Below are 22,594 nucleotides of genomic sequence, written 5' to 3'. Positions count from 1 at the left end.
CCCACTTCCCAGAGGAAGGCCTGTTGACTGTTCAGTTGTCAAGCCAGGAGCAACAGAAGAGTAGATGGCAAGACAGACAGTAGTACTAACAGCTGAACAGCTACTTATTCTGTGGAGGTGGGCTTAGACAGCTGGACTAGCTTTTATTGAACGGTGCATATCCAGTCAGCCATAACCAGTAGGGAAGAATGCTGGGACTTGCAGTCCAACATCTGGAAGGCAACCCTGTCCTGTTCTATTGGTCCTTCTAAAAAAGGACAAAAGCTCTGTCCTTTCCAGCACTGAAGCTTTCTAAACCTGACCTCCGAGGCTCCTACTCAGCCAGGGAATCAGAGTGGGAGTTAGGCAGCTCATGGCCTTAAAAGGCACAAAGGTGGCCCATAAAAGTGGCAAACCTTTTCACATTAGCAGGCTATACTCCGGTGTGTGCTGTCGCCATTCTTAACAGCACCTGCTTTTCCTTAATGAACAACAGGAGAGTGGAACAGGCAGGCTGACACGAGACGCTTTTATGCAGTGCGTCGCTAAGATCAATGAATGGGCGGTGAGTACAAGCCAGACGCTGAAAGGACAGGTAGCCTCTTGCTCCTACACACTCTGTGGGACTAGGAGTTAAGGGGCCACCCAATTGCATACACAGTTGGTGTTGCTGCCTAATTTTTTATTTTTGTCTCTGTTCTAGCATGCAAACTGTTTTGAGAAGGTTTTTCTTTTTTGAGTGACAAAATATAACATAAACATTTTAATTAAACCAACAGAGACCCTGGAACTGTTTTTAAAGTGAGACGTTCCAACATTGGCAGGAAAGTTGATCTTTATTTTGTCTGCTTGCAGGGGGAGGACATATTACTTCCCCCATCCATTATCACAGCAACATCCTTAAGGAAGAAAACTCTTACAAGCACGATATGCACCTAGAAGTGCCCTCCATTTGTTAAGTGTAGCTTATTCTCAAATAAGAGTGCCTAGGATAGATTGCAGGGCAGGAAGCCTTTATTATTCCTGGGAGAGCTAACAACAACAACTGGCTTAAATATCTTTTCATGCTTAACCAAGAGCCCTGGTGGCGCAGTAGTTCAGTGCCTATACTGCAGCCACTTACTCACGAACCATAAGGTTGTGAATTCAATACCAGAGAAAGGGCTCAAGCTTGACTCAGGCTTGCATCCTTCCAGGGTCGCTAAAATGAGTACCCAGATTGTTGGGGGCAACTAGCTTACACTTTGTAAACCGCTTAGGGAGATCTTAAGTGCACTGATAAGCAGTATAGAAATGTACTTGCTATTGCTATTTAGAACACTTCTGATTGATAATTCCAGCAGAGGCTCAACTACATAGGATTCTTGGTGATCCCATTTTGACAGTTCATGAAGACAGTTCAAGCCCTCCTCTTATTTTGGAGTCCATGTAAGAACACATAAGCCTATGCTGTTTTTGAACCTCAGGCCATAAGCTTGCTTCTTTATAGTACCTAAGCTCCTGTAGAGATCCTCCTTGGCAAAGCAATAGCTTCCCTTAGGCTACTTAATTGGTTTAGAAGTAGGATGGGTCTCTGAACTCATTGATTTGATCTATCTCACGCCTTTTAGCCAACCCTCTGGACTGTTTGCCATGTGCATAATGTCACAAGATGCTAAATTTCTCCTTTATATTCCATAGCGCATATTTATAGACTATGATGCTGATGTCTCTGGAACCATGGATGACTATGAAATATGTGGTGCCTTGGAGGCTGCAGGTGAAAAGGAGTGAAGGGGATTATTCTATTTATTATAGAACTGGATTTTTATGAAGGCTTGTTGTTATATGTATAGGAACCATTTAAAAAATCCTTCTTACAAGTGGAGTTAGGAAGGAATCATCATTACAAGATTCTTCTGACATGCTTTGCTTCCACTAAATACAACAGAACTGTTTCTTAACATGAAAATTTGGGAAAACAGTAGCTGGAATTAGCAGAAATTAGTGCAGGAAATTGAACAGCCCTAGAAAAACAGCAGAGACAGAAGTGCTGATACAGAGCAAAGACTCATATGTAGAAGGTGCCTGTCCCTTTTGGTGGTTTGATATTGCAATGTAGAAGTCTCTGGCTCCATCTGCACTGCAGAAATAATACAGTTCGGCATTGCTTTAACTGCCATGGTTCATTGCTATGGAATCCTGGGATTTGTTAGTTTGTTGTGACACCAGTGCTCTCTGACAGAAATGACTAAATATCCCCCAAAAGTATGAATCCCAGGATTCCTTAGCACTGAGCCATGGCAGGTAAAATAGTGTCAAATTGCATTAATTCTGCAGTGCAGATGCAGCTTCTGGAGGAAATGCAGCTATTCCAGTGGTTCCCAAACTTTGGTCCTCCAGATGTTTTGAACTTCAGCTCCCAGAATACCTGATCATTGGCCAAGCTGACTGAGATTTCTGGTTGCTGAAGTCCAAAACACCTGGAAGACCAAAGTTTGAGAATCACTGTGGGCTCAGATCTATAGCAATGGTCAGAAAAGGGAGAAGAGTCTAACAAGCAATGCAGTTGGTCCATACAACATTTTGCCCATCAGTCAAATATACTAGTGTTTGCGCTGAAAGTTATCTGAGTCAGGTATAGACTAGTGAAAACTAAGGGTTGGTGGTGGCAATCAAGCAGCATCACAAGTTCAACCTTTAACACGGAGGGAAAATAGTTACAGAACTTTGCTGATACAATATATTACAAGGCGGGAGGGATCGTGCTTACATTCTGGATCAGAAGGGACAGGTCTGAAGCCTACCTGAGGTGCAGAAATAAGACTTTAGAATATGGGCAAAATGCTGGAATGACAGGAGAGGATAAATAAGATTTGGAGGGGTTAGGTTTCAACTCACCCACCCTTTGCTACCAACTACTAGTTGAAACATCTTAATGCAAACAACCCTGTGGGTTTATTTTTCAGAATTGATTCAGGTCTACAAAACGCAGCTAATGCTAAATCTGCTTTTACACAGGGTTCCACTTAAACAACGAGACCATCAAGGCTCTTTTGGAGAAATTCAGCAATCGTTTCTATCAGATACACTTTGACAAATTTGTAACTTGCCTGGTTCTCCTGGAAAGTGTTTTCCGTAAGTGATAGCTTCTTTCTCATTTTATTATCATAATGAAATGGCTCCAGAGGGTTTTGGATTCTCCGTGAGGGTTTAAAACAGAGATTGGTTGGTCACCTCTTACAAAAGATTTAGCTGGCATGTGTGCGTGTGTGCGCACTGCTTTGGAGTCTCTCACAACTCTATGATTCTGCAGCAAACTATGACAGTTAGTTGTATCATTTCCTTCCTCAATTGGAGTTAAAAGCATTGTCTAAAAATACTGTTTAATTTTATCCTCATCTGTGCCGCTACAAGCCATGGGCTGAAAGGTGCCCAGTGCAACCCAGTGAGATAAACTACTGTGCAAATTTAAGCCCATTTTTTTTTTGTCCAAATGCCAGCCCAATGCACCATTTGCACACTTTTTGCAATTCAAGATCCTGCCTGACATGATAAAAATCCTGTTTCTTTCCAACAGGAAAGGTCAAATCTTGGAATACTAGGAACCTGCCTGAAAACATGGTAAGGAACAGGGGTTGGATTCAACTTCTCACAACTAAAAACACATTTTGCTCAGTGATTTCTTCCATTTCATCCAAGTTGAAAGTAGTTATGATACCGAATTCTGATGCTGAGCATCAAAGGGGTGAAGTATGTGCATGTGCTCATGAAAGAGGAAAAGAAGACAATCCAGAGTGTGAAGTCCCACTGCAGCCTTAATAGCTGTTTTTGGAATTAACCCATTAACAGCCAAGGTGAACCTGTGCAATGTTTTTCCTCTATAGATGGCAAAGGACAGAGTAGGGGCATTTTGGTTAACTGGCAGGTTTTAAACTAACAACCCAAAATAAAATCCATGAGCATTTCGTTTTCATCTGAGTAGTGGGAACCGTGGAACTAGCACAAGCTGTTGAACTGCAATTTCCAGTATTCCTTGCCTTTGGCTATCCTGGCTAGGACTTCTGGGAGTTTCAGCCCAAGACCAGTTGAAGAGCCACACAATTACCACCCTTGATCTATGGAATGAATACCTTTCATTGTTCAAATAAGAGAAAGTGTACAAAGATGCTAGTGCAAGAACAGGTGTGGAGAGTTGCATTCACATGAGTCTTCAGTGTAGCTCACTGGCCAGTTTTAAAACTGCAAAGTGGATTTCTCCAGCCCAAAGGAGCTTGCTGCTATACACACAGCTCCCCTTCAACACTTGGTGACCTTTGCAGCTGTCTTACCTTTTCGACTAAATTTTGCTCAGTGATTTCTTCCATTTCATCCAAGTTGAAAGTAGTTATGATACCGAATTTGACACAATCCCAATGTGAAATGGAAGCTCACCAGGCTGTATTTCTGCCTTTCAGTGGCTGGACCTCATCAAGTCATCCTGATTCGGAAGAGCTGATCCAGCCGTCCTCATTGTAACAATCACTGAATGATCATAATTCATGGCTATCGTAAAAGGTTTCCGTATTGATTAAGCTCTTTCCAAGTTCTACGTTAGGAAAAAACCTGACGTTTGCTGCCAGCAAAAAAAGAAATACAAAATTGTGGGAAAACTGCTAGCTATTTTGATTCTGACATACAAGCATCTCTGATTAAAAATAGGTATTTTGGTGTCTGTTTAGGGATTGTAATCAAACATAATCGACAGTCTTTATACAATAACTTCTGAAATAAAATCTATTGGCATGAACCCCTGTTATAAGAATCTCTTCTTGCAGCACTGACACTGTTCCCTTTTCACTGACTGTACTTTTACACACCGACACAAAGGTCCATCTCTACTTCAGCAGACTATTAGGCTTGTTGTTCTGCATTGACACATCACAGGACCACCTCTGGATTATTTTATAACGCTCTTCCAAAAAGCCCTTCCCAAACCTTTCGCAAAGCCCCCGTATTTACCTTCCTCTCAAGAAAAGCCAAACCAATTCCTGTACCATTTTAAAAAAGAAGAGCAAATTTAATTTACACAGAAGTACTAAATGTACATAATTCTTTTAAAAAATTGTTATACACAATAAATACAGTACAAAATTATTTTATAGTACTATATTTTGTTTTTCTGAACTGTGATGAAGTCCAAACTGGTACCAGCAGGGGAAGGAAAGAAAAAACCTGGTTACTTTCTTGTTTTTTAATACTAAAAGAAGTGGGGTATTAGGTTTTGCTTTCTTTTACTGGGAAAGCCAAAGGATACAGAAGGACCTAACTGGGTTTCCTTAACTTTTGGAAATGGCCTTTTTACCTTCGTATGGCGCCCATTTTAAGTTCTAAATGAGCTATGAGTTGAACTGCGCAGGTTGGAAGCTTCCCAAGAGCTGCACTCTGCCTCTTTCCTTCTCTTTTCCAATAACCCTCCCTTAAAGAAGAAAAAGAAACACTCCGTGTAAATTTAAATACGCACTCGAGAGATGGACATTTCCCCTCTCTACCTTTGTGCTTATAAAACAACAAAACAAAACAAAACAAAACCTATGGTCACTTTAAATATGCTTCAAAATACTGGAAAGAATCAGGTGCTAAATACATGTCCCCGTTAAAAATAATAAGAGTGCCAATGTAGATTAACCTTTCATTGGGAAGGAAACGTTTTCCCCCAACTTAACCGTTTTTGCAGTCTGAAGAGGTGGCAACCCAATGAGCTGACATTCCCAAATCCACACTTTTTAGAAGAAAATAAAAGGACACTAAACAAAACAAAAAGCCAAACAATGTCATATACATTTATATATATATATTTATATATATAAAAAGAAGAAAACCCCACCAGCTTGGGAGTCAGAAAATCCCTTATTGCTTCCTAACCGTATGTTTTTCTTCCCCCGAACCCAACCATAACAAGGGAATTATGAGGTGGAGAGCACCGTAGGCTTCAGCCAAGTGGCTTCAAAGCCAGATCTGGTTGTTGTCTTTGTTTGGGAAGGATGTTCCTCCAGCAGCTCTTCACACCAAAAGAGGAACCTCTTGTTATCCTTCTACTCATTGGCAATTTCTCATAGATGCTAGAATTGTGTTCTACTTTATGGAGGGAACAAATTTACCACTGGCTGGTAAAGCCTGTTTGTGTAGGAAGGCTGTGATACATCAGAGTACATACAGGATCCTGGATCAGGGCAGTAGAGTGGGACCAAGTCCTGGACTCCTTCTACAAGGATTTTAGCTGTATCCGCATTGCAGAAATAATCCGCTGTGATCCCACTTTAACTGCCATGGCTCCATGCTAGGAAATTCTGGGGATTGTTGTTTGTTGAGACACCAGAGCAGAGCTCTAAATCCCCAGAATTCCTTAGCATGGAGCCATGGCAGTTAAAGTGGCGTCAAACCAGATTATTTCTGCACCACGGATGCAGCCCTTGGAAATTGGGGCAAACATTGGGGACGTACTTCAGGACATACTAAACTGCTCCTCTCTCAAGAAAGATGATTTAAAATGTCGCCTCATCCAAAACTAAATCAGGAATGGCACAATTAAACTGTGTGCCATACAATGTGTAAATGGAAAGCAGTATCTCCATTTCTCTTTACAGTATAATAGAGAGAATCCATTGAGACAGCTCCAAATACCTGTCAGAAATGAATACGAACTGTACAGGGGGCTTTCCCAATGGATCATTTTTGAAAAGGGAATCTGCTGCCCGATCCAGTAAACCCCTCATGCACATTCTGACAAAGACATAAGCGTATCTACGTGAGGCATTGAACATTTATGAGCGACAAAGCACAAAAAGCCAAGGGTTGGGGGGCCTCTGGTATACCATTTTCTTCAGCAGCTTCCACCATTGGTAAGAATGGAAATGAAACATCCCATCGGAGACAAAACAAGACAGAGAAAGGGAGAGAAATGTAGACCTTTTAACCTCACTTTTGGTTCAATTACACCCCTAAAACGTTCTTCTCCAGTAAACTGCATTTTAAGGACACAAAATTCTTATTCCTACTTCACAAGACACAGTAAAGTTTAAAGAAGATGGGAATGATGCTAAAAAAATTAGCTTTCGACCAAGAGCAAAATTTTACAGTATCTTCTGCTTTTCCAGTTCCGTGACTGAAGCATTTGGGGCATTACTTCTTATCATTTGGGGGGGGGGGGGATGCCTGACATTGCCACAGAATTAATGACAATAAGACAGAATTAAAAATAATAATAATAATGGACATCCATGATGTATTGCATGTTTAGAAACTAGTCTGTGAAACAAAATGGAACCAAGAAACCTCCACTTATAAGTTCTCTCTCCTTCGTCAAAACATATCAGTGATAATAAGGCAAGAGAATAATAATACTATTTTAAAAAAAGCAGGCCTAAATTCAGTCTTTTATTTCTCTAAACTAGGCCCTGATCAGCTTTCTACCATTGCATGCCTGTGCAAATATCTGTCAAACATGCCTTGCAAGAAGAGCAATGCGCAAAATATTTGCACACTGAGATTTCTCTGTGTGTTCGGCAATCCCTGCAGGTGCAAACAAGCAAAGGAGAACGGGGAAAACCAATTCTTTCTTCATTTAAAAAACCCAAACAAACGTTAAAACAATGAAGCAAATTGTGCACATAGATGTGTTGTATGTGCACGCATACCCATATGTACTTAGAAGAATGAAGTGATGGCTGAAACTCAGCCAGAATTCCATGAAACTGGTGTAAGAGATCTACCTTGGGCACTGGGACAAATAACCTGGCTGCCAAATCATGTACATTTAGAAGCGGCTGTTCTTTCAAAACTAGTTATCCCAAAAGTACTCGCTTCAGTACAAGCTGTTCCTGCAACTATGGACAAGATATAGAGCTCTGTTTTTTAAGAATGAAAATACAGAATAAATAGATGGATATGTTAAGGCAAGCTTCCTCAACTTGCCATCCTCCAGATGGACTAGACTGCAATTCCCATAACTTCCTAGCTAGCTTGGGGTTTATGGAAGTTGTAGTGCATCCCGGCCAGAGGATGCCAGTTTGAGGACGTCTGCATTAAGGCGTCACCTAATTTGTGCTTAATATTTGGGTGAGAAGTGAATAAAAAAGAGGCTTCAGGATATTCCAAGTTTAGGGACACCCAGTTGTTTTCACTTTTCTATCTGCCACATCCCTTTGGAGAATAATTGAAGAACATACCTATAACTTTAACTTTTAAGAGGAGTAATCCTAGTATAACATAATGGCTGTTAATATTCTGAAGAGAATTGCTTGCTTTCTTAATATGTTAAAGGTACAATTCAGAAAAGTTGCTGGGTCCTTTCAGCTCAGGCTTCTGTGGATTTTCCCTGAAGAAAGGAGTTTAAAAAGCTCTGGAGTTCAAAACCTTAGGACAATTTATCATCAGAGTTTGGCCGTGGCAGTGATCTTCAAGACAAATATCAAAGAGGTTTTGTTTCAGCACTGCTTGAGAAAGGGGGGGAAAAGCAAATGTAGAAAAGAGAAATGCAAAGGAATTCTCAAGGCAGCTGCAGTAAATTCCTGCCTCCCTGAAATCGTAATAGCATTAAAAATAAAGAAAGAAAGAATGAATTCTGAAAGTAGAAGAGAGAAAACCAAAGATTTATAGCTAATGAATGAACGCAGAGGATTTAGCACCATTCCAAAAAGACAAAGTCGGACTTCCAGTACTTGGCCATAGTCTTGCTCTTGGTTTATATTGTGGAAAGGCATCCAACAAAGTAGGCTGCTCTGCTTTTCATCTGAATGTAATAACAAGAAAGGTATCTCTCTCTCTCTCTTAAAAATAAAAACAAGAAAGAAGAAGGCAATGGGAATAATACAAAAGACGATATCCAATGTTATTAGTAGATAAAGGGGCTGTTGCAGGGCAGTTCTAAACAGACATTTATTGAACACTGCAGCTGTTTATAGCTGCTTTCTAACTTGTGCGCAAGCGCATACAAGTCTGTTTTGAGTTCAGGCAGAGTGCCTATTTTGGAAAGAAGACACTGTCAAAAGAGGAGGCACACTAACAAAAATGGGGCACACATAAAAAATGCAGCTATGCTCTGGGCATTGCCACTTCAGTTTAACCCAATGCTCAGAGCGGCTGAACTGGAAAAACCCTTGTTGCTATGAAGCAGGCTTTGACTCGAGGCATTTTTTGAGAGCGGGGAGGAAGATTTGCTTTTCCTTTCTTAAGTTATGCAGAAAATCCTTCTCTGTTGCAAAAACGGGAGGATTTCTACATGCTCATATCAATTCTCTTGATGGCAGAGAAGAATTCCCACTCTGGGAGATAGGATCTTTGGGGAGAAGCTCACCTCACAACTGCTCCACAAAGAAGTAATAACAGCATAAGTGAACATCACGGCCTGGCTTTGAAAGTTTCTTGAATGCAAGCTCCCTTCTTGTCTCTACAATCAATTTCACCCATAGCATAAAGGGACATTTTGGCACTGAAAATATAGACAAAGGTGGTCTGGGCTTTTGCAGGCTCTTTTTGTTGTTGTTGCATTAAATCTTTCATCTATGGGTTAGTTTGGAAGATTGTAAAACAGTGAGGAGCTCACTGAGGAAGCCTGAAAAGACTAAGAATCAAGGCTGGATCTGCGCTGTTGGTATTGCACTTTAAGACTGGGTTGTAAGCAAGACTGAGGAAGAAATGCCGACTAATCTGCAGTGCTCTATGGAGGGCCCTGAAAACTTGAAAACTAAAAGGGTAATAATGATCCTGATTTGCTGCTAACAGATGTTGGCCTGCAGTCCACCATGAGAAAGGGATATAAAGCAGAAAAATATTGCCATCGCCGCTTCTCTTGCAGTAAGAGTATGTGCGACTTAAAAATATTCAAAGAGCAAGCACTTGTGCTCTTTTAAAAAAGGGAGCATCTTCCACTTTGCTTGCGAAAGAGTTCTGCACTAACTCAAGATTGCACATTTTACCATGAACAGAAGGCTGCCTGATGAAAAGGCATTGCTTGCCCCGTTTTCTCTTTTCCGCTGTCACACAGACCAGCTGCGGAGGAATAGAAGAGGTCCTTGCTTTTTGACGAAGCAAGCTGAAAGATGTTCTCTAAGCTTCTAAGTACACCAAGGGCCACTCTGCCTAGTCTCTGGTGATGGACCATTAAGCCATAAAGGAAAAAGAGGAAAGAGAGATGGCACTTCCAAAGGTACAAGAGAGTAGCTATGCAAAGTCTGGCAGGGACAAGGGAGCTAGAGAGGCAGAAGAGGAAGGACTATGGAGCGGAGGAACCTAAAGGCGAAGGACTGCCTAACAGCACCTTTATTACCACAGTGAGTGCAACCCTTTAGTCTTGATTCTGTCTGGGGTCTTGTCAACACTTCTGGGGGGAAAGGAAACTCTTCATTATTTGAGAGAGACTTGGAATGATTCATGTACAACTGTTTTGAAGGCTACTCTCTACATATCAGTCTCTGGTGTGATTGATTTTCAACTCCGCCAGGCTGCTGTTAACCAAAGACTGCATCTTATATTAGCTGTTACAAGGACAAATTTTTGATCTCAGGTCACCCCTGTGATGCAAATTTTAACATGAGATTTTATCCATTTTTTCTCTTGGAGACAAGACCAATGTAGACTAGGAAACATGGCTTTTTGATGGCCATGATACTGGAATTCTTTTGTCCTCATACAAAACAATATACCTGACACATGGGGAAACTTATTGGTAGACAGCCCCCCTTTACTGTTAGCACTCAAACTTCTTTACTGCAAGTTGTACTGCAATAAGGCTTACCAGGCCTCAACAAAGAAAAATTATAGACCACAACAAAAAAAGAGACAATCAGAGAAAGAAAAGTGAAATTCGTTTTAAAAACAACTTTCCACAGCTGCAAAGGTCTAGCAGGAAAATAGCACAAAACTGCGCAACTGCAAAGATGGATCTTTTTTATTTCTCGCAGTGGCCAGCAGAGTTGTATTAGTGGGCTCCGGAGAAGATCGAGGGTTGGATCTAGATTAGGTTAGCCCCACACTAATGAAATCCACAAGGAAAGTTAAGATATGAATTAATTTAGTCTTGATTCAACCCAGTGTGGCTGGCATTGCTTTCTTCTCCTCCAGCGGACTAAAGCGAGAAGCTGACAGATCCCGCCAAAGGGGTTCCTATTCTCTCCCACAACTCATGTGCAAGTAGCTGTATGAGAAGGGCCAAGCTGTGTATTTAAAAATAAGAAAGGTCAGAAAGAATAATTCATACCATGACAGTCACTTATACAAAAGGTGGAAGCACACAAAGATACAGAGAGGAGGAAACTGCTTGTCTACCTGCCTTTGCCTGCCTTACCAAGGGGAGCAGCTACCTACACTGCAGTATGTGAACACTGAGATTTCAGTTAGAGCCCACTCTTATGCAACGGTCAGCCTGACTCTGTTTTATGTCAAAAAGGGAAGGAGAGACAGCTACCCTCTTGTCAGAACCTTCCTTACTCCGCTCATCACGGCCATATTAACCAGCCCCATCCGCACCCAAAAGGAGACTGGTTCTCTCTTTCCAACTCGTTGATTTATAAACTCATAACCGTTTTTTATTTGCTTTTAAGTGTTAGTGTTTGTATCATTTCACCTCTCTTTCTTGCGTTTTGTTCAGAACTTACTTTTTTTTTTAAAAGAAAGGGGGGGGGGGGGGGAAGAAAGCAGATAGTTTATACTTAAAATAACTTAAGAAACCTGACAAAAACCAATTACATACTTGCCCTTTGTGGCAACTCCCAGGGACTTGTCCCCCTGCCCCATTGCTTTGGCCTCCCTGCTGGCTTTGGGCACGGGATTTGTTAAAACGTTCTCAACAGAATAGCGGACTTTGAAAGGCGGGGGGGGGGGGGGAATAAATCCAATTATCATCATTCAGAGATTCAAATTAGCAATTTGTTACAGAATCTAAATATTACACAGCCAACACTACCTATCGGCCCCAATCCAACCCCCTCCCACCTGCCTGCCTGGCAGTTGCTGAACTTTCCTCTTCTTCTTTTAGCGGTGCATGTGATGAGACAAGCGTATTGTAAATCCAGCCGCAGCTTGTACTTTACAACAACCCAAACCCATCATATCAACACTTGGATGGATGAAGCCTCTGTAGGACATTCTTGTTGCCCTCTCCGCCTGAGACCCTCACGCTTCCCTTCTGGTATCAGCCCCATCCTCTAAGGGTCTCTAAGGAGGGGCACCTTGGCTTCCAACCATTTTCCAGCCAACAGAAGCTGCTCCAGCTTCAGTCCTTGGCTTGCTTTGTACAGTCTCCGCTCACTTTCCATTTCTGTTATCTATTCAACGTCCTTGCTCCAAGGCCGCCATTGTGATTGGGGGCAAGGTATGTGTCTGTGCGGTGGACAGGGGAGGAGAAAGGGGAAGAGGAGGAGTTATAGGAAGAGGAGGGTGTTCGGGTGTTCTGGCCCCCAGCCTGAGGTTGCTGCAAATTCAGAATGCTGTCAATGGCGCTCTGTAGATGCTCATTAAGTGAGTCATCTGGGGGGCTGTCACTGGAGAAGCTGGCATTGTCCACGTCAAAAGATTCCGACTTCCGACGTTTGGCTGGCGGGAGAGGCACCTCCCATGCGAGTTCAGGAGCAGAACCGTGGTCAGGCGGCTCGGTCTTTATCATCCGGTGATAAAACTCATCTTCAACCTCTGCTAATTCCTTCATAAGGCCACTGGTTGAATCGTCGGTCTTGGGAGGGGCAGGGCTTTCCTGCATCACGAGGGAACGGGCGTCACTCCGGTTGAAGAAAGTATGTTTGGTGTTTTCCTCTGGCCTGCCCTTCTCTGCCACAGACACAGAGGAACTCTCATGAGTCTTGTGGGAAGTAATGACGCTCCTGGACCCACCATCCTGCTTGATGATCAGGGTGCTTGGCACCATGTCGGCTTTTGGAGTACTTCCTTTCAGGGTGGCATCTGGCGCTTTATCTGCTACAAAAGCATCCACATTCTCCCGGTAAGTCTTCCGAAGAGGAAGCCTGCAGTAAGTCACAATAGGTTTCTTCTCCGTTGGAGCTGCAGTGATGTGGTCAACTGTCCCATTCATTTGCCCCGCCATCGAGGTGGCAGTGGTGGTGGTAGCGGTGGTGGCAGCAGCAACAGTTGAGGATGTTGAATGCTGGTCCACTGTTTTGATCACTGTGCAGACGGGTGGTGGCGTCTGGTGAACTGGGTCCAAGGCAGTGTTGTGAACCACTTTGCTAAGTCCTGCCTCCTGCTTGATCTTCAGTTTCAGTCCAATCCGGCTCCGGGCTTCGTAGGTTTTGATAGGTGGCTTGCTCCTGGAAGGCAAGGCATCTTCATCACCATCCAGTGAAGGAGAGGCCTTGGCCCACGTCACTGAGGGAGAGCCTCCGCTGTGCTTGATGACCAGTTTTGTGGGGTTGATCTGGGTTGCCATCTGCACTGGAGGTGTCTTCAGGTTCTCGGAAGCTGAAGTGACACTGCTAGGCAGAGAGCCCTGAGCCATAGATGAGGCAAAACTCTGTGACCGCGAAGAGGAAGAAACATATTCATCTGGAAGAGAAAAAACATTCGCTTTTACCTATGGTGGCTGCATTTCAATAATTGTATGTCAGCTTAGAAACAAGATATATGAAAGAGCTTGTAACTTGATGAACAAACCAAGTTCTTAAACCAAACTACGGCTTAAGAGCTTGTCTTGCCTCAAAGCTGGAGATATCTATGTATTACTGAGCTGGATCAGAGAGAACTCCTATATGCTGAAACCAACTAACATGACTATGTCTTTTAATCATATCCGCTTAAGATAACCCCACATTTGTCTCTGTATCTCATACTCTCAATAATTTTATTTCCCAAGAAGATCAGATGTCAAGCCTGCCTCAGAGTGAACTATTTGCTTTGGAAAGCCTTAACTTCATAATGGCAGCTACAGAGGCCGATGGTGGTTACCCATTAGTGACAGAAAAGTTGTTCGGACATGCTCAGGGGCACTCTTTGGTTTATAATACATTCAAGGCATAACTCAAATTTTAAAAAGCAACACCCCTCCCCTCTTACCAGGCTTCTCCTTCGCTAATTGTTTATCAAGAGCTAAGGTGGTCTTTTCCTCCTGTATGAACATCCGATCGATCATCACCATCTCTGCTGAAGGACTGACTCTCTGCCAAAAAAGCAGGAAATAACGGTGAGGATCCGGTGGAGGCAAAGCAAGTGCAGATTTTGCTTTTAAGAACAACCAGACTGAGCTTCTTGACACTCTACTTTCAAATTCATATATTCTTGCAGTCTCCTTCCCTTTGCCATCTCCTTTGGAAGACTGCAATATTTTTTTTACAATGCTTTAAATTCTACTCTGATAAATGTGTGGTAAGGATTAATGAAACAATCCTATATTAAAGTTGTCAGGCAACTGAGGGTAGAGGATACACTCATTCTGCTGCCCCTTCTGTTTGTAAATAAAAATACATCAGTTATAATACAAACAGAAGGAAAGAAAATAACTTAATATCTCCTAATTAAATATTTATCTCAGGTATCAAGCTCAGAGCTCAGACTAAGCAAGTATTGTCAATAAAAGCAGACTGGCATCATTTGCATTCATTCCTAACTTGGATTTGTTTAAAACAAAGTGGAAATGTCTAATGTAAGAACAATCCTATCCCAGTATTCTTTTCATAAAATGTTTGCTGCCTTGTGCTGATTTTTAATTAAAGATATTAACACAGTACAAAAGGAACCATGTTAACCACAACAACGCACAAGTCATTTGGATTGCCTCTTGGCCATTGAGCCTGTCAGCTGAAAGCTCATCAAAGTCCAGGGTTAGATTAGACTAGTTATTAACAATTACCTGTTCAAAGAGGCAGTTGAATATTAATATTAGTTGTTAGTTGAATTTTCTTCACTAGTATCTGAATTGATGCTTTATTGGGTATTGTTTTTAGTAATTAAATATTAATGAAGATATTTTCTTTAAAAACAAGAAAGAAGAAAAAGAGCAGTGTTGCCAATTTCTGGAGAATTCCCTGGAATCCAGGGAATTTAATTAATTTCTTTCCTGGGATTCTGACTGACTATTCTGGTAAATATTGGGGAATTGTGTAGATTTTGGTAAAACATTCTGGGGAATATCTTCGAGTCTTGTTGGCAACACTGAAAAAGAGGCAGCTGAAGAAGAAAAAGCTTACCCGTGACTCCTCCAAGAGCAGTAGGCGATATTTGTTCAGCATGGCTTGTGTGCGTCTCAACAACTGTGTTGACACCATTTCAAACTCTTCATCTATTAGAAAAAAGCAGAGTGAGGAAGGTGGAAAGAAAAGCTGGTCATATATTTGCTTCCTGTAAAGAGGAAATGTGCATGTGTTGTATTCCTTCAAGTCATTTCCAGCCTGTGGAGACTCTAAGGCAAGCCTATAACAGAGCTTTCTCAGCAAGACCTATTAGAAGGTGCTTTTCATTACGTTCCCCTATGCTGAGGGAGTACAACTTGCCCAAGTCACCCAGTGGATTTCCATGGCTAAGTGCATGCTTGAACCCAGATCTCCCAGAGTCCCAGTCCAACATTTAAATTACTAGCCCCTGCTGGCTGCTTCTTTAAATGCCTTTGTGAACCCCCTTTACATCTACATCTGGATACCATGCCACCCCGGCACCTGATGTAGTATATGAATAAAAATATTTTGTTTGTTTAGTGTGCATATTTTGATTCACACATTCATGTATATTCATATTTTAACATCTTATAAGGAAATAGCTCTCCTCTTCCCTCAATTGGAGCCTCTAAGTGCCCTCCTTGCTTCCCCCCCTCCAAGACAGAAAAGCTTTGGGAAGAAGAGGAAGAGGAGGTGTTGGGATCAGGGCCTCCAAATCTCACCCCCCCCCCGAGTAACTCTGGTGCCTCCCTGCGGGTTTCAACTCACCGTTTGAGAACCACTGCTATAAACTTTGAATTACCTAATACAGTTAAGCTAAATATTTGAAGATTCCATATTGCCAAAAGGATGCCATGCAGTCCAGATCAACTCACCTTTCCGATAGTCATGGGGAGAAGGCAGCGCTCCCTGATAAACGTGGTACGGTAGGAGCCTCTGTAAAGCGTCTTCAAATGACCGAAATGAGGTTTTGTAATCAGGATGGAGGACCGCTCCTTGGTGTTTATGCAGCTGCTCCAAGAAACTAAAGGAAGCAGCAGGAAAGAATGCAAAGGGGTTTTAACCCAGAATATCAAGCCCACTATAACCTTTCAAAGTTGAGGGCCAGTGTTAATAATTTGATTATTTTATGCATCCCATTCAATTCTAACCCCATTCCAACAATCATGTACCTCTGCAAGTACAGCTGAGGCCTGAATGCTGTACCTCGTTTTCTGAGGACAGAGACTGTAATCCATGAAAGCTCAAGCTGAAATAAATCTCTTGACCTAAAGGTGCCACAAGACACCCTTTTTATCTCCATCTTCTATTCAAGCTCTGGATGGCATACCACTACTTTAGCCCAGATATGTATATGCAGTTTCACACTGGACAGTCAGTGACTAGGAGCCTGACCTTTATCCATAGGAAATTCAGTAGGGCAAGCTTTGATTAACATCATTCCAGTACTGTGCTTCTCTTTCTATAATTGCATGATCTTTGGATGTCTTTTCATCAGGGACTTACCAAGCTTCCTTGCTGGGCTGTAGCATCGGGGCTGGTTTCTTCAGGCTACCAAGCTTGCTATCATACTGATTATGAAAGGAAACATAAGAACAAAGGTGCAATAATTGAACTGGAGACCACATAGAAAAACACATTTCAATTTCTATCTGAAAAAGGGAGCAGGCCAGGGCTGGAAGGATGGTGCTGGGAAATTAAGATAAATGTATCACTTTATTTATGAGCTACATTTATATCCAGCTTTCTTCGATTAAGTCCAAGGGAAAGACACATGGCTTTTCTTCCTCCCCACTTTAACCTCACAATAATCCTGTGTGGTAGGAAAGGCTAAAAGACAGAGAATCACCATCCCAAGCTCATCTGGTGAATTTCTGAGGAGTCGAATCTGGATCTCTTAAATCAATGTGCCAAGGTAAAAGCATGTTAAAGAAGTCATTAAGGGACCCATAAAAAGTGACATATTGTGTTTCTCCTCACCTGCTGCTGGATTTGGGCAGGTGCTGAAGGCATGAGTTGTGGCAAACTCTTTCCAACCACTTGGAGCTGAAGTGGACTTTTCCCCAGATTCAGGCCTGACACAGAGCTAATTACTCCAGGCTTAGCCTGCTAAAGTAGCAAGGAGGAAGCTTTAAACTACATGGATTGGAATAAATGAAAAACCAATACACTAAGCAAGCTATTAGCAACACAGACAGCAAGAAACCAAATGCCAAGGCATTGCTACCTCCCATGGAGATGGAAATGAATCTTATCTGGATTCTTTGGTGCTGCAGTGGTAAAACTTTACTACCTACATGGATCACTAGTGCCTTTATAAACTGCTGCTTACATTATAATGAGTTTAATTAATTAACCAGTAATTAAGATGAATGAAGGCATGTTCACAGTATTAGCTGAGAGCACGGGAACACCTTTCCCCATTCTGACTGAGTTGCTAGAAGTGTGCTCAGCATACAGAATTCAAAATGGGCCTGACTGCCTTCAGAATATCCTGCCCATTCAGCCTGAACCAGCAATGGCAAAACTACACCACTGGCAATTTAGAGGCTTCTCAGACAGAAGTTCTTTAATAAAGTACTTTGTGTACCTCTACACTTTTAACAAAACTATCTTTCTAAGAGACAACATGTGAAGAACATAGATCAGACACTAAATGCTGACTACAGATGAATTACACCAATCTGCTTTATAGGTCAAATGTAATCAGCCAAAAATAGAAAAATAAATAATGAAGGAATGTACATCTGCATGTTGAAAAAGAGAATGGGAGCTTTGCCTCACTCTGTTCTCTGTTTTAAATTGCTTTAAGTACATTGACCTCAGGATGAATAAAAACCTCTCCTGGCATTGGCTTAATTTATATTAATATGGACAGCTCGCTGTTTTCTCTTTATGCCATAAGAGGGCACAGTGATTTTGAACTATACAACAGGCATCTTCCAACTCACTCTGAAATGCAGCTGCCCTGTCCCCAAGAATCAAATTGAGCCATACAGTTTTGAAGTGGTATAGGTCACATATGAGAACTATACCTCCTCAAAGTGGCAGGTGTGTATGCATGGTTCTAACTCCAACACTGATAACTCACAAAGCAGTTATAGACAATGAACCTCGTGGGTAGGATGATGTTGCTTCTGATTCAGGATGATGGTTCAGCAAGAACGATAGCAATAGTGCTAAAAAAAATCTGATAACAACGGCATGGTTACATTTTATTACAAAAAAACCTGTACTAGCAATCCCACCTGAACTGGCTGCTGTATAGTGAGAGGAACTGCAGGTTTTCCTTGGCCTGGGATTGCTTTGCCTCCAGATATAGTTGTGGAGCTGCTGGAAAATGTTTTGCTGTCTGCAGGGGCTGCAGTAGAAACAGCTAGAGAATTGGGAAGCAGGGATGGGGGGAGACACAAACAAATCAGATTACAGAAAAAGACATAAAGACACATATTTTAGAGCTTCTAAAAAGAGATATAGGTCCAAAACACACTGTAGAAATAATCCGGTTTGAGACAGCTTTAACTGCCCTGGCTCAATGCTAAGGAATTCTGGGAACTGTGTAGTTTTGTGAGACTTTTAGCTCTCTCTGATAGAGAGCTCTGGTACCACAATAAATTCTCAACCATCCCCTGCCACTGCAACATAGCACACCAAAATGTGCCTTATGCCCAAGTAATAAATTGTTATATCAGTGTAAACCATCAAGAAAATGCCAGCCAATATCTCGTCCCACCATCCCAAGCTGGAAAAACCCTGAACAGGTCCTAATAATGATGAGGTGCTTCTGAGCTTGGAACAATGAAGCCCCAATGGCTACAAGGTGGTAACTTTTCTATTCAAACTCAACATCACTGACATATTACAGGACCCCTGACCACTTCTGGGTGGTCACAGGAGGAGTTAGAGGAGTGGTTGCAGCAGAAGGAAAGAAACCCTTCCTTTCCTGTTGTCTGAATGAAGAAGCAGATACACACAAACTCATGGATCAAAAAGAGAATGAGTTCTCAAACACACTGCCACCAAAGCATACCAGGGAGAGATTGATCAACTTACAGACTGAAACTGATTTGACCAACACGGGTGTTTGCTGCTGGAGGTGTGCTGTTGGTTGGGCAGGTTGGCCTCCACTTCCTCCTCCACCACCACCGCCGCTTCCTCCTCTCTCTCGTTGTACTTGCCCCTTTTCAAGCACTGGGGCTGCCTTGCTAGAACCAGCACTGGAAGGCTGAACTGCAGTGGAGACAGGCGCATGGCTAGGAATGGGTGGCGCCTGAGTTGTCGTCACTGTGATCTGCTGCTGTCCTTGGCTGCTAACCAGGACCGAAGAGGATTGGCTGCTGAACTGGCTCAGCACAGGTGGCGCTTGGCTAGTGGAGGTTGGCTGTTTCGTTTGCAGGATAATCCCCTGGGGTACCTAGATGAGATTTTTAAAAAATAAGACAGAGAATGTCAGGACAGCCAGGTACCAGTGCCTTCCAGTTCTAGCATGAATTAGGGTTCACCCAGACAAAGCCCTGGAACCCACTGGCATTGCTGTTGCAAACTGCTACATGATATTTTTTGATAGAGAATATAAGTGGGAATCATAGGACTTTCCAGAAGATGATGTTGGGGAAGTGAAGTTCCCAAAAGCTTCAACCAGCATAGCTAGGTAAGTGCTGGATTCCTACATTTGCTTTCTGTATTCAATTAGTGCAGCAATCAAAGATAACTTTGGCTAGATTTTCATTAAGACAGGGAATTCCTGGCCTCCTAGTGGCAAAAATCAGTATATGTTAAGTGGCATAAACATGGGTCATTTAGCTTCAGCAACTGGTTGTGATGCTTTAAATAAACCTTGTTCACTCTATGTATTTGGAATAAGGAAGGACATGTTCCAGTTAAGCGGAGTCCCTCTTGAGTTTTTGGAGGGGGTGGGGATAAGGAAAACGTAGGAAGAAAAAATATGGCATTATTATAGTTTAGTGATTCGCCTATCCTAGCAAGCTCTTTTTTTAATTCAAAATGCGTGTTCTACCTGCTGAAAGCGGTCTGTGAGCTGCTTCTGCTGAGGTATAGAAGCTGGAATTGCAGAGAGCGCCTGAAACTGATTTGGGACCATCTGGAAACTCCTCTGTTGTTCTGCGGTGAGATGAAGCGTCTGGGTCGGTGTGGGAGGCCTGATGGAGCCCTGGGCAGAGAACTGAAGCTGGAAATGAGGGGAATGGGAGTGCTGAACCTCCGACGAAGCCTGAATTTGGGATTGGAGCCGAGCTTGCACTTGGGTCTCGACCTGGGGCTGAAGTTGGGGGGCAAGCTGAACCTGTAGCTGAAGATGTGGTGGTGTGGCCAACTGAGGCTGCCCCTCCGGCTGGGCCTGTGGTGCTTGGAATGATACCTGAGGCTGTGAGGGGGGCCGAAGGGGGTGTTGGTTGGGGCCATGAGGGGAAGAAGCGATTTGATTCTGGATCACATACAAGTTCTGCATCTGAGTCTGAGGGGTGCAGGACCGTGACAAGGGCTCAGAAGGAGGCCGGGACAATGTCTGAGGTTGGGAAGGAGGCCTCGAGTGAGGCCGGGAAGGGGGCCGGGAAAGAGGCTGAGGCTGCGAGGGAGGACGGGATTGGTGTGGAGACTGCATCTGCGAGAGGTGTGTGGGCTGGAGCTGGGGGCTCTCCCCCATGGAGGGATGAGGTAGTGAATGGGATGGGGAAGCTCCAGGGAGTTTCTGTTGCCCTGAAGGCAACTGAAAGAGGACCATTGGGGATGGAGGTGGGAGAAAAGGAAGAAAAGGGAAAGAGGAAAATTGGGTTAGAAGTTGCTCATGAAAACACTCTGATGTCCCTAGGCACCAGAACCCAACAGAAGCTGACAAGAATTATGGAGTCCAAAAGCTCACAATTGCCAGCTTGAGGCTGCTTGTTCTTCCCTTCTCTTCGGTTCACACAGTTGACCCTGAGTCAAAAGGAGAAGATTTCAGGAGCAGACTGTCAAATCTATATGTCATCCAACCAGAATACTTAGGGGGTATCTGCCAAATTTATTTCACTGCTTCAGCTTTTTGGCAAGAGCTTGTTTTTAATTAAGGTGAAAATAACAACAAAAACGTTGAAACCAACTCTGAAAGGTTATCCTATTGAGTGTGACTCAAACTGCTCCCTTCCTCTACCTCTCCCACTGGCTTAAGCGGCAGCTTATTCCCAAAATCAGATGTTGGAGGATGGTACCACTGGAGATTAACTCATTATATAATATAATTCTTCTGAAGCAAGGTACCAGGGATGAGAGGAAGAAGATGATTTCTGCTATTATTCTGGTGAACTGGGAGAAGGGAAAGGATCCTTCTAATGCCCACATGAACACACACTTCCTTTCAACATTGTCCTAGGCAAAAAACTTTCCTAGATGCTACTGAAATCAACTTAAAATTGAAATTCACCTCCAACACTACTTTTGTTACTCAATTCCCTATTCTCACATGACTGTTAAAGATGGGCATAGTTGTTTTATTATGAAAACAAAACAATTTCAAAAGTTTCTCTGGGGTTTTTTTTGGCAAGGAAATGCTGTAAAAAAGTGCACAAAATGCACCAACATTTTACAAACAGTAAATCCTAAAATTCTATATTTTTCCAATAGTTAACTATTGTCTTCTAAGAGTGTTTTCCATCTGAGAATAGAAAATATGTACTTACAGAAAACATACTTGGTCATTACTCTATTTTCACAAAATCGTTACACAGCATCTTTCCTCAAGAAGCCTGAGTCCTGAATCCTGGCACCATGCCTTAGCTACACCATCCCCACACTGTAGAAAGGCCTCTGCCAGTTCATACAACATTTTGAACATGCATATATCACACAGAGAGACTCAAGCTATTCATCCCCAGCCCCCACCTCCCACCCCACCCAAGATATACAGCGAGGATAGAGATGTGCATTCTGACAAGAGATAGAAACATACCACATGTGCAATGTGCAACTCTAAGGGAACAGAGAAGACGGGAAGAAAAGCAACAGAAGGCAGCAGCAACTCCACCAGACTTCCCAGGGTTAGTGAGGATCAAAAAGGAAGCAAGCAAGAGCAGCAACAGGGAGAAGAGACAAACAGGCGAGGGCCACAGACTGGCAACAGGATCCAGGAAGAGAAGGAAGACGATACAGCACTTTGGCTGATAAAAACAAGGGAGCAGGGGATTTATGCCCATTTCTGGATTGTGTATGTGTAGCTGTGTGTGTGTGTGTGTGTGTGTGTGTGTACCCACAACAATTAATGAGTTGTTCCTACCAAGCTGTGCTGATAGCTATAACTCACCTGCTTCTGTTTCATGTCTGGAAGCTTCCTGGTTAAGTTGGCTCATATGTGTTATGCCCATCTTTGGACTGTAACCTCCTCTGTGGAGGGTCAACTGTCTCAATGTACGCTTTCAAATGACTCATACCTTGATGGGACTGTATAAACAGTCATTGTCACCACTATCTTTCAGTTTTCTCTCCATTCTCAAACTGGGTATCATTAGAGA

The 22,594-nt window shown here is 42.7% G+C and overlaps 2 protein-coding genes and 1 long non-coding RNA gene across 7 annotated transcripts in view; 2 read left to right on the top strand and 1 right to left on the bottom strand.

The window, feature by feature from the left end:
• The window catches only part of LOC121917519 (calpain small subunit 1-like), a 14,901-nt gene extending 10,120 nt beyond the window's left edge, over positions 1-4,781 (top strand). The window contains exons 3-7 of the mRNA XM_042443554.1: positions 476-544; positions 1,660-1,738; positions 2,980-3,096; positions 3,539-3,582; positions 4,776-4,781. Of these exons, the coding sequence (XP_042299488.1) occupies positions 512-544; positions 1,660-1,738; positions 2,980-3,096; positions 3,539-3,582; positions 4,776-4,781 (279 nt within the window). The 5' untranslated portion in view covers positions 476-511. The remainder of the gene's footprint in view (positions 1-475; positions 545-1,659; positions 1,739-2,979; positions 3,097-3,538; positions 3,583-4,775) is intronic.
• Positions 3,545-4,747, top strand: LOC121917530. The gene is made up of 2 exons (XR_006101055.1): positions 3,545-3,582; positions 4,416-4,747. It is a non-coding gene; the product is annotated as an uncharacterized LOC121917530 (long non-coding RNA).
• Positions 4,782-4,991: 210 nt separating the features above from the next.
• LOC121917525 (BRD4-interacting chromatin-remodeling complex-associated protein-like) overlaps positions 4,992-22,594 on the bottom strand; it is a 77,354-nt gene continuing 59,751 nt past the window's right edge. For 3 of the 5 annotated variants that reach the window (XM_042443567.1, XM_042443570.1, XM_042443568.1), the window contains 9 exons: positions 20,110-20,817; positions 19,146-19,506; positions 18,341-18,468; positions 17,073-17,201; positions 16,599-16,663; positions 15,968-16,116; positions 15,129-15,220; positions 13,999-14,101; positions 4,992-13,491 (listed from right to left, as the gene is read on the bottom strand). In XM_042443567.1, the coding sequence (XP_042299501.1) occupies positions 12,257-13,491; positions 13,999-14,101; positions 15,129-15,220; positions 15,968-16,116; positions 16,599-16,663; positions 17,073-17,201; positions 18,341-18,468; positions 19,146-19,506; positions 20,110-20,817 (2,970 nt within the window). In that variant the 3' untranslated portion in view covers positions 4,992-12,256. The remainder of the gene's footprint in view (positions 13,492-13,998; positions 14,102-15,128; positions 15,221-15,967; positions 16,117-16,598; positions 16,664-17,072; positions 17,202-18,340; positions 18,469-19,145; positions 19,507-20,109; positions 20,818-22,594) is intronic. The other 2 variants (XM_042443569.1, XM_042443571.1) reach the window with 2 other exon arrangements.

This window comes from Sceloporus undulatus, unplaced genomic scaffold (genome assembly GCF_019175285.1).
Source record: "Sceloporus undulatus isolate JIND9_A2432 ecotype Alabama unplaced genomic scaffold, SceUnd_v1.1 scaffold_23, whole genome shotgun sequence".
NCBI lineage: Eukaryota > Metazoa > Chordata > Lepidosauria > Squamata > Phrynosomatidae > Sceloporus > Sceloporus undulatus.
The sequence above is the reverse complement of the archived record's forward strand: the minus strand, read 5'-3'. Positions and strand labels throughout refer to the sequence as shown.